This window comes from Balaenoptera physalus, assembly GCF_965194825.1.
Source record: "Balaenoptera physalus genome assembly, chromosome: 1".
NCBI lineage: Eukaryota > Metazoa > Chordata > Mammalia > Artiodactyla > Balaenopteridae > Balaenoptera > Balaenoptera physalus.
In genome coordinates, this window is record NC_138882.1 from 78576836 (window position 1) to 78588180 (window position 11345).

At 47.5% G+C, this 11345-nt stretch overlaps 1 protein-coding gene across 6 annotated transcripts; it reads left to right on the plus strand.

The window, feature by feature from the left end:
• Nucleotides 1–448: 448 nt before the first annotated feature.
• Nucleotides 449–11114, plus strand: DEDD (death effector domain containing). 6 transcript variants are annotated; one of them, XM_082478271.1, is made up of 7 exons: nucleotides 449–618; nucleotides 2328–2360; nucleotides 8217–8403; nucleotides 8533–8605; nucleotides 8809–8916; nucleotides 9228–9374; nucleotides 9918–11114. In XM_082478271.1, the coding sequence occupies exons 3-7, from the start codon at nucleotides 8281–8283 to the stop codon at nucleotides 10292–10294; spliced, it is 828 nt and encodes a 275-aa protein (XP_082334397.1). In that variant the 5' UTR covers nucleotides 449–618; nucleotides 2328–2360; nucleotides 8217–8280; the 3' UTR covers nucleotides 10295–11114. The 6 variants fall into 6 exon arrangements, with proteins under 6 accessions (XP_082334397.1, XP_082334395.1, XP_082334392.1 ...); XM_082478269.1 differs by adding an exon at nucleotides 4521–4624 and having other exon boundaries at nucleotides 450–618; nucleotides 8217–8605; XM_082478266.1 differs by having other exon boundaries at nucleotides 450–618; nucleotides 8217–8605.
• Nucleotides 11115–11345: the final 231 nt, after the last annotated feature.

Below are 11345 nucleotides of genomic sequence, written 5' to 3' on the forward strand. Positions count from 1 at the left end.
GCAGCACTTTCTGTTCCGGACCCAAGTTTACGGAACGTCCGGGTTACCAGGAAGCTCAGAGCAAAGGTCAAACCCAGATCATGAACCTTCCCCTAAGTTCGCGGGGCAATCCGACCCCCGTAATATTCCGCCCTTACGCGTCATGACTGCCAGTCGCAGTCTTTCAATGGATCTTGAAGTCGACACCAGACAGCTCCGACCCCACCAACGTTTCCACACTCAAGAACGCAACCCTCTCTCATGCTTTACTACTGCCCTGAAGCCGTCCTGAAGAATAACTTGCGTTGCCAGCTTGCCCCAAAGCAAGATGGCTGCCAATCTCTATTCTCCGCTACCGAAATGAAGCTATCCACTCCCCGTTTAATGCCGCTGCCAGGCTGCCCTCAACTAGCATGGCTACTCCGGCTCATGCCTCACTATGGTCTCGAAGCCGCCACTAACCGGCCAGGTTCCGGGAGGCGCTGTTCAGGATGCAGCCACCCCCGCCCGCCTCTCCCCTCCCCCACGCCCGCGGTGGCGGCGGCGGCGGCGGCTGGAGCCCGGATGCGGCGCCGTGAGACAGGCCCGGGAGAGCGGCGCGGATGGATCCAACATGGCGGCGCCGAGCCTGAGCCGAGAGTGAGGCGGCGGGGCGGCCGGAGTGGGGAGGGGGAGTCGAGCGGGACGGGGCGGGGCCGGGCGGGGCCGCAAAGGGCTTGGGGAAGGAAAGTGGAGGGGGAGGCGGTGGCGACGTCTAGCCTGAGAACCTGAAGAGAGGGAGGTGACGGGACGCTGCAAGGTGGGGGAGGGGAGCGGCCGAGGGGGGCGTGCGGGGGAGGTGGCAACTGCGGGAGAGGGCAGGGTCGAGGCGGAGGAGTGGGGCAGGGGAGGGGCGTAAACAAGGGCCGAGGCTGGGCCAGGCTAGGGGTATTAGAGAGGCCGAGGTGGGGAGTGGGGCTGCGGTCCCGCCGGGCTGAGGGGGTAGGAACGGGAAGGAGGGGCCGAGGCTGTGAAGGGGAAGGGGGCTTGTGGCATGTGGTTGGAAGAAGGACTGGACTCTTGTAAGGGGTGTTGTGGAGAAGTGGGAAAAGGTGAAGATTGGATTTGAGACGTTTGCGGGGAGGTTGTGAAAGTGTTAAATTGGAGGTGGGAGGGGGAAGGGCCTAGGGGAGAATTTGGGTGGAAAAGGAGAGGACGGAGGTTTGGGGAATGGAGAGCGTGTCGGTGTGACGAGGTAATGGAGAAAGTGAGAGACTAGGAGGAAAGTTTGGGAGGAAGGGGAATGGGATGGGAGATAGGACAGTGTAGCTGCACGAGTGATAGAGGTTCAGGGGTTTCCCTTTTCCCTGTAGAAAGGAAGAGAGAGCAGAGTTAAGCAGCATCAGTTACAGCCAATTCTAATTGCCAGGCCTTTAGCTCTTACTAGGGTGGGAAGGGCAGAAGGGAATGGTCATGTGGGTTTGGAGAATTGGGGTTGGATGAGGGTTCAACTGGATTTCCAAAAGCTGCCTAGCTTACTGCTCCCTTGTTTTTCCTGGTTACAAAAAGAAGAGAAAATGGGGAGCCTGGTATCGCTGGAGTGTGGAAGGAGTAAAGGACTTTTCTAGTTTTAAACAATTAGCAATGCCAGAATGGGGAAACAGCCATGCTATATTGGAACGCTGTTTGCAGGGAACAGAAAACACAGGATGGTGTCTAGGCAGCCGTGCTAATTAAATGAGTGCTTTCGTTTCCAGACCCTTCTTTTGTTGTTTAAGTGCTAGGAGCAGGGGTCAGTATCCATACATAAAAAATGTTCCCTGGTGAAATGTAGATGTTTGACTGGATGCTGCCCCAGTGGATATTCTGTTCTCACTGTGTGCGAGAATTTGGAGGATAGTTCTGGTCTCATAAGTGAAGTAATGGAAAGAAAGTGCCTTCTTTGGCTGTAACCACTTTCCTCCTAGTTCATCTAAAGATGAAAGTCAATGTTAATACTGTAACAAAGTAGCTGGGCTTCATAAGGAATTGAGGAGTCAGGTGAGGTGTCAGAGGATAATTGGTTTTCCCAAGTTGTTGAATTTGGGACCTTTCTTGCCCTAAGCCACTGAGACTGGAAATTCTTGGAGTTGCTATTGTGTTGTGAATTGGGTAACAGAAGGTTAGGGAAGCCTGGGGACTTTGATGGGAGTGAGTTCTCTCATTTAGCTTGGAGTGGATCATTTCAATTGAAATGGCTTCAGGCTTGTCTGTATATTTTTGCAGCTGAGATTGACTACCTCTTTGAGGTTTCAAAATAAAGCTTGAAAATTGACGCTTCCCCCTCTTATTTGTTTTTGCTTTGCTGCTGGCTTTGAACCTTGTGCTAGGAAGAGACCCGGGAAATTAAGTTTCTTGCAGAGGTAAGTCTGGAACTTTTTATTGTTTTCAAACAATGGAAGGGAATGGAAACGGCATGAAATGGAAATGGCATATTGGGGGTTGAGCTCAGTAATGGGGTAGCTGACAGGGAAAATGGGTTTTCAGTGTGTAAGATCTGTTGCAGTCATTGTCCCTTTGGGTCACTGGAGATTGATAGGAGGGAAAGGAGAACAGAAATTAGGTGTCTTAGGGCAAGCCTCCAGCCTTGTTTTGTTATTATTTAGCCTTCGTGGTCAGCTCTGAGAGAAACATTTTTAAACATATGGAACTTTGTACTCTAGTACAGTGTCTACTAAATGTTGCCCTTGGAGGGTTACTGAGGCACCTGCCCCGGGAAGGCTTTTCCTCTAGCTTACTCTTTCTCCTAGTTGTTCTGGAATCTTCATTTTGAAAACACAGTTTGTAATTCTGACTTCCAGATATTTGGTTACATTTTCTTGGTCCTACCAGCAAGAAAGCTCTTTATGTAGTCGTCTTAGTCATCTTTAAGGTTTTCCATGTCCTTTACATTTCAGGTTTCAAGACATCACTCTTTTTCAGATTTTCCACATGACTTTCCCTCTCACAGGGCTTCTGCGAGAGTCAAATACCTCTCGTTCTTTTGGGATGAAACTGGACTGTTGTTTTCATTTCAAGGCATCACTCTTTATTTATTTCTTCCACATGCCTTCTAAGGGCTTCTGAGAGAATCAAGTACCTCAAAAAATACAGATCTCATCCCTGGTTGGGATGAGACTAGACTTTGTACGGAAGTAGAAATCTAATAGATAACGATTAATCAAGAGGAAGTCCTGTAGATACATACAGATTGTTTGTTGGCCCTTGGCTGGCTTGGACCTCCCAAAAGAAAACGAACAACAAAAAACCCTGCAGCTCCAGGAAATGCAGAAATTCATCAGAATAAAGAATTAGTCTTGGGAACCTATTAAGGGCGATCCATACGTTAGGCTCTCAAATAGACCCAAATCAGCCAGCAGGATCAGGACTCTTGTTTACTGGAGTGTTTGTCTCTTGGTGTCTGGCAATATTTCAGGCACCAAGATTCTGAAGTTCTTTGTAATCTTCAGTTTTAGAGGGGGCACATTCTCCTCACTGCTCTGATACTTTTCATCTAGGATCTCTGTGTAATTTAAGCTGAGTTCCTTCGATTCACTGCCACAGAAAGCTGAGTATATTTTGGTTTAAGAGGAAGTTGGCCATGTTCTTTTAGTGCTGAAGTTAGATAGATTCTTGGAACCCCCATCTGGATTGCTGAGTGAGTGAACTCACCATCCTAGATGATAATTAAGTGGGGAGGGCTGCCTATTAGTCTGCATGCCAGCCTCCTGACATTTCTTCCAAGGACAAGCATGGCCTTGGGAAACTTCTGCCTCTTCTACATTTTGCTTCATTGCGTAAGCAGTATAAGTCTGATCAGCAGCCTAACAGGGAAGGGTCTGCTTTTGGTCTAGGTTTGGGACTTTAAAGATGGCTGCAAGGTTTAAGTGCAGGATCCTTTCTGTCTGTCTTGCAGAGGATGGCATTTCTCTGATCTGCACAGAAATTTAGATTGAACTAGGTCAAATTAGACCTCCTGGGATGGGGCGGAAGGGAGTGTAGTCCTGTCACCTGCTGTTCACCTAAATGGCAACAGCAGGTGATAGAGAAGCCAAGTTGGAGTGGGATGGAACTCCTTAGTTAAGTTAAATGAGTCTTTGTCTGACTGGCTTTTCTTCTGGAATATTGTTTGATGGGTTTGGGTTGGAGGGACCAAATGACTTCCTTTTCCAGATATAGGATGGAAGCGACATGCTGTCTCTCCTTTTGACCCTTCATCATGCTCCATCTAGAATAGGATTTCTCATCTTTAGCATTATTGACATTTTGGACCAGATAATTCTTTGTTGTAAGAGGCCGTCCTGTGCATTATAGGATGTTTAGCATCATCCATCGCATTTACTCACTGCACGCCAGTAGCACCCTCCCTTACCACCCTCCCAGTCATGGCAGTCTAAAATGACTCCAGACATTGCTGAATTCCCCTGGAGGGCAAAATCGCCCCTGGTTGAGAACCACTGACCTAGAAGCTCTGATAATTCCTGTCACTTTGATCCAGCCTAGGATCTACGACTTAAAGGTGGCTGTTTTTTCCTCAAATCTAGGGAGTTAACCCTCAGGATTGAGACCTATTGTAGAATTGCATCCATTGATACATAATTAGGACCACAGTGCTTTCCTGTATTCTGCTTCATTTTCCAGTGACCAGGTATGTGGGGACAATATTTCCTAATTTCCTGGGGTTTATAGTCAGGACACTTTGAATTAGGGAGCTCTGAAGCAGCCTGCTCTTCTGATTGGTTGAATGTGAAACCTGCCCATCTGTTTTTTATGGGATCCACATAATGAACAGCTGGCCAAGGGGAACAGGTGGGATAGGGAACAAGGAGAAGTTGTAGGGGCTCTAAGGAGACTCAGTTTTCTCATGTTACCTGCTATGAGCAAGAAGTTGTTTTCCTTCAGTCCCCTCTATTTGTAGCCAGTGACTGCAGCAGGTGAAACAAGAGAGGAAAAGACAAGGAAAACCAGTCAATAGTTGAATCGCTATTTTCCCAGTTGTTTCCCATGCTTTGGGTGGGACATCTGGGCTCTCATAACTAGATAAGGGCTATATTTCCTGTCCACATATCTGAACACATGGTATGGGGCTAGGTGATTACAGGGTGGCCCTCCCCTTTTCTTATTTGTTTATTTATTTATTTTTGGCTGTGTTGGGTCTTCGTTGCTGCGCATGGGCTTTCTTTAGTTGCGTCGGGGGGGGGGGGCTGCTCGTTGTAGCAGTGCGCGGGCTTCTCATTGCAGCGGCTTCTCTTGTTGGGGAGCATGGGCTCAAGGCACGTGGGCTCAGTAGTTGTGGCACGCAGGCTCTAGAGCGCAGGCTCAGTAGTTGCGGCACACGGGCTTAGTTGCTCCGCAGCATGTGGGATCTTCCCAGACCAGGGCTCGAACCCATGTCCCCTGCATTGGCAGGCGGATTCTTAATCACTGTGCCACCAGGGAAGCCCTCCCCTTTTCTTAAGGGTATGAGTGTCTCTGTGCTTCCGTTTCAGGATTAAAAGAGAGGACCAGGTCCTACTTGCTCTTCAATTTTCTGAGTCCCCAACAGCTTGACTTTTCTGAAGTAGTTTATAATTTTATTCTCTTTCTTAACCTAGCCTGTTTCTTAGAGTATAAAACGGACAGAACAGCCTGTCTCGCTGTTGAGTAGGGTACTATGGTATGGGTAGTTTTGCAATGTGGGGGAGGCTACAGCCAGTTAGAGTATATGCATGATACCTGAGTTGCGTGTGCTTTTAATGGGGTCCTCTCACTCTTGGATTTCTGTGAGTTTTTTTCTTAATTGGTGTTGCTTGTGGTGATCTCTTGGAGATTCATTTCAGTTCAACAACAGGTTACTCCTACTATATGCCAGCCTCCATCCATTGCTAGGCACTAGAGACATAAAGATGAATATGGCCTAGGCACTAGAGACATAAAGATGAATATGACCTAGGCCCTCTACGTGAGTCGCTTAAGATCTAATAGGCTAATAAATACACAAATAATTTTAGTACACTTCGATAAATGGTTTAAGGGAAATATGTACAGTGTTCCATAGGAGCACAGAAGAGGACTACTTATACCAGCATGGGGGTGTAGAGAATGAATTTGAAGATGGCATCTGAGCTGATTCTTAAAGGATGAGTAGGAGTTAACCATCTGAAAAAGGGTGGTAATGGGGGGTGTGGAAGAGAAGGGAGAGGGGCATTCAGGCAAAGAGAATAGTCTGAAGAAAGCTACAGAGAAATGAATTGTATGATGTATGTGAACTATAAACAAACGGATAATGTTAGAGAATAAAAAGTGAGTTGTGAGGTTGGCAAAGTAGGCAAGGCCTTGATCTTGGAAGGTTTGGTGTGTTGGGTAAGGAGTTTGGAGTGTTCTTATTGGTAAGGAGGGGACTGTAGCGAGGTCTTAAGCCGAAAAGTGATGTGGTCAGTTGTGCATTTTAGATAATTCAGCTGGACGTGGGGGATTGATTTAGGTTAGGGTTGGTGGCTGCAACAGACTTAGAGAGGCTGTTGCAGTAATCCAGGTGAGAGATTACTGGGGCCTGAACCAGTGTGGTGGTGGTAGAGGTGGAAGGGTGAGGCAGATTTAAGAAATAGAAAGTAGCATCAACAGGAATTTATAATTGATTGGGTGATTGGAGGTTGTGGTCAGGTGGTGGAGCAGTATTGGGTGGTACTCTCTGCCGGGGCAGTGAATATGAGTGGCTAGAGAGGAGGTGAAAGTTGTTGGACTTGAGGATTGGTTATTGGCTGGGTCACTGATATTACCCAGGATGATGGAGGAAATTTGTGAATTAAATGCCAAAATATATAATAAATGTAGGACTGTGATTGGTCATTGACAGGGAATTGGTAAATGACAACCATGAGGAAAGGTTAGAAAGTGACATATCCAAATGGTGTGTGAACATCAGGCGAGTACAGGTGGCATAGGAGACTTACAAGAATGCTCAACCTAGGAGCTTAGTGATGTTTGTTGTTTTAAATCCATGAGTTCGGTGGCTATTTAATTAACTTTCTTAGCATTTATTCTCCTGGACTTGGTTTGATTGTAGGAAATATGAGGTTAGGTTTGTGGAGGGATGAGTCTGGGCTGCAGAGGCCAAGGATGCTTATCTCTTTGAAATCTCTTAACCATTTAGATAAGTTTTACAGTGATTTCACATGCATCTTCTCATTGGATTCTTAACTCCGAGGAGTAGTTTCTTTCATCCCTGTTTTGTAGATGGGGACAGTGAGACTTTCAAGTTAAGTGACTTAAGGGCACACAGCTACACAGTTTGTTAATGACATAGGCAGAATTTTTTTTTTTGAGTCCCATCTTTCTTTTTTCTATTTATTTATTTATGGCTGCATTGGGTCTTCGTTGCTGCACATGGGCTTTTTCTCTAGTTGCAGCGAGCAGGGGCTACTCTTTGTTGTGGTGTGCGGACTTCTCATTGCGGTGGCTTCTCTTGTTGTGGAGCACGGTCTCTAGACGTGCGGGCTTCAGTAGTTGTAGCTCGCAGGCTTAGTTGCTCCACGGCATGTGGGATCTTCCCAGACCAGGGCTCGAACCTGTGTCCCTTGCATTGGCAGGCGGATTCTTAACCACTGCGCCACCAGGGAAGTCCTGAAATAGGCAGAATTAAAACTAGTTGTAACCCTAAAGGCTTTCAGTTTCCCTGTTGTCAGCCCCTAAGTTCATCTGATGCAGCTTCTATATTAGAATTTAGAGTGAATTCTCTACTTCTCCTCATTTCACCTACATTTAAGGGATGAATTGATTGGGGGCGCTGGCAGGGAGAGCACAAGGGACCAAAAGCAGTATTTTGGAGGCCAGAGGAACAATTGGGGTAATATTTAATAGCAACTTCTGCTAAATATGTAGTGCTAAAATTGCAGTTAACAAGTCTTACTTAGCAGAAGGGACCTTCTTTCTCCAGTAGGATCTGGACTTAGGGCAGCATCTGTTGGATATACAGAGCTCTAGGCTATATTTTTTAATAAGTACTTTGTAGGGACTTCCCTGGCAGTCCAGCAGTTAAGACTCCGTGCTTCCAATGCAAGGGTCGGGAACTAAGATCCCACATGCCGCGTGGTGCAGTCAAAAAGAAAAAAAAAAAAAAAAAACAAAAACTTTGTAAAAGTTAATAAACGCTTATTAAGCACTACACTGTGCCAGGCATTGTGTTGGGCTCTGGGAATATAGGAATGGATGACTAATTCCTGACATTGAGTGGTTCACAGGTTCTTTCCTTTTCCTTATAGTATACTGGGGATTGCAGCTGCTGAGCAGGGATTCTGGAAAGCATTGTGCACCTGAGCCCCCAGCATGGCGGGCCTAAAGCGGAGGGCAAGCCAGGTGTGGCCCGAAGAGCATGGTGAGCAAGAGCACGGGCTGTATAGCCTGCATCGCATGTTTGACATCGTGGGCACCCACCTGACACACAGAGACGTACGAGTTCTTTCCTTCCTCTTTGTTGATGTCATTGATGACCACGAGCGTGGCCTCATCCGAAATGGACGTGACTTCTTATTGGCGCTGGAGCGCCAGGGTCGCTGTGATGAGAGTAACTTTCGCCAGGTGCTGCAGCTGCTGCGCATCATCACTCGCCATGACCTGCTGCCCTACGTCACCCTCAAGAGGAGACGGGCTGGTGAGGGTGCACTGGGGGCTGGGGACGCTGGAATCAGGGAAGAGCTGTGGGCGGCCCTGAGTGAGCAGCATTGGAGTCCAAGCAGAAGGAGGCATTGACGCTGGGGAGTACTGAGGAGAATAAGTTATGAGGCCCAGTGGAGGGTTGGACTGGGAGAAGGGAAGGGTGTATCTTTTCCTGAGTGAATCCCTCTCCCCCTACAGTGTGCCCTGATCTTGTAGACAAATATCTGGAAGAGACATCAATTCGCTATGTGACACCCAGAGCCCTCAGCGATCCAGAACCGAGGCCTCCCCACCCCCCTAAAACAGGTGAGACAATATTAACTCCCCCTAATTTCCATAATCAAGAAAGAGGACACTGGACCCATCTTTTCCCAGTTTCGCCAGCCTAAATGAAAGGACACTGTCCCCCCCACCCCATATCTGGTGCCCCAAAAATCAGATGAGGTGTTAATGCTTCATCTGGGTCCGGTAATTGTTCTCACATTGTGTCTGCCTTTCAGGTCACATTATTGATACTGCTTTTAGTGCTAAGTCTAAACGATCCTTCCTCATTCCAAGTGAAGTGTTTGAATTTCTGCTTTTACCCTACTGTGTCTCCCTTTTTACCCTCTGGTCAGTGCCTCCCCACTATCCTGTGGTGTGCTGCCCCACTTCGGGCCCTCAGATGTGTAGCAAGCGGCCAGCTCGAGGGAGAGCTACACTTGGGAGCCAGCGAAAACGCCGGAAGTCAGTGACACCAGATCCCAAGGAAAAGCAGACATGCGGTGAGGAAGTTCAAGGGTTCTAGAGGTAGAGTAGACTTGAAGGGAAATACAAAGAACTGCTGGAATACTGGGCAGTTATTCTATTCAGTGTAAGGCTCAGTTTGATTGCTGTTGCAAAGTGAGATTGAATGGTATAGTCTCTGGGAGGAGAACTCCTCTACCTTTGTGGCAGAGTACATTTCAACTCTTTCTAGGTAATACTAGATGAGAGGGATGCTGTTATGACATCCTTATTGTAGGATGACCCAAGTCATGATAGAGTATTAAAGTGAAATTGTGTGTCTGTTAATTAGGAAAATATCTCCTAGAATCAAGGTGCTACTTGTGAGTGATGGAAATAATCTGACCTGGGCATGGCCCATTTAAGGGAACCTCTTGAGTTCAGGCAAGGATTTCAGAGGTACATAGAAAAGAACTAGTTCTGGGAAGAGGTAGAGAAGCTGTCAGGTGATGTTCCCAACTTTGCTACTCTGCTGTTCTATTCAACCTTTCAAACTTGCGTGTAAAGTGCAAACTCTTCTGCATATCTTCTTTTCCCCACAGACATCAGACTGCGGGTTCGGGCTGAATACTGCCAGCATGAGACTGCTCTGCAGGGCAACGTCTTCTCTAACAAGCAGGACCCACTTGAGCGCCAGTTTGAGCGCTTTAACCAGGCCAACACCATCCTCAAGTCCCGGGACCTGGGCTCCATCATCTGTGACATCAAGTTCTCTGAGCTCACCTACCTCGACGCATTCTGGCGCGACTATATCAATGGCTCGTTACTAGAGGCACTTAAAGGTGTCTTCATCACAGACTCCCTCAAGCAGGCTGTGGGCCATGAGGCCATCAAGCTGCTGGTGAATGTGGACGAGGAGGACTATGAGCTGGGCCGACAGAAACTCCTGAGGAACTTGATGCTGCAAGCATTGCCCTGACCTTTTTCCCCTTCTCACTTCTCTGGGGACTTCTCACCACCCACCTCTGGAGCTTACATACCGTTCTGGGGTTTGTTCTCTACCCTTCCAACCAATCACACCCCTGCCTTTTTTTTTTTTTTAAAGGAAAAGACAAACGAAAAATGGAAGTGGTGTTCCCCACTCCTCCCTGCACCCATGTGCCTGGGCTTCCCTTTGTTTCCCTTTTCCACTTACCCCCATCATGTGTGTCTCTACAGCCACCTTGCCACTGAGCCGTAAGACAAATGTATAGGGAGAAGCAAAGTCTATAGAACATAGTCTTTGTAAGGGATTGAAGTGATCACTGCTTTTGGGTGCATTGAGGGGTTATCAGTACTTCTGGCTTTATGAGGGCTCTTAAATTTTGTCTGAGAAACCAAAGGGCTGTCAGTAGGGAGCTGTGTGGAAGGTGCGACTCTGAAGTGTATTTTGGAAATTAATCACCACCCTCTCCCAAATTATAGAATTTTTAAAAAACAAAGAAGCTGTGGCCCTTTCCACTCTCTCCTGGCCTCTGGTGCTGCTCCTCTCTGCCTCGTTTCCTCCATTCCATGGCTTGAAACCTCGGCCTGGTGTGGCTCCTTCCTTTTCCCTCTTTGTCAAACCCTCTTCAAAGGAGTAATAGGTAAGCGGACTGGGTCAGCCTAGTCACCCTCCCAACTGTGGTGTGTGTGTACACACATACACAGGGTGGATGGAGAAGAGGTTGCTGATTAAAATACACTCCCCCTAAAAAGGGGAAGGGGGAGTGTGACACTTTCTTTCCATGTTCAAGTGAAAATAAATACTGTACCCTGCAGCCCTTTTCCCCTTTGCTTTCTTCTGGCTTGGGCAAAGGGCATCATAGGTGAAAGTGAAATGATTCAATATCAATTCCTTTCTTCTTTTTCTTTCCCCATCCTCTACCCCCAGTCCCACCCCCAAGCTTGGGAGCATGGGGTTGGGACATGCACTGAGTGTCGCACTTTTATTTAGATAGGGAGGCATGTTGGATGAGTCAGGAGGCCTAGAACTGGAGTCTAGTCCAGCT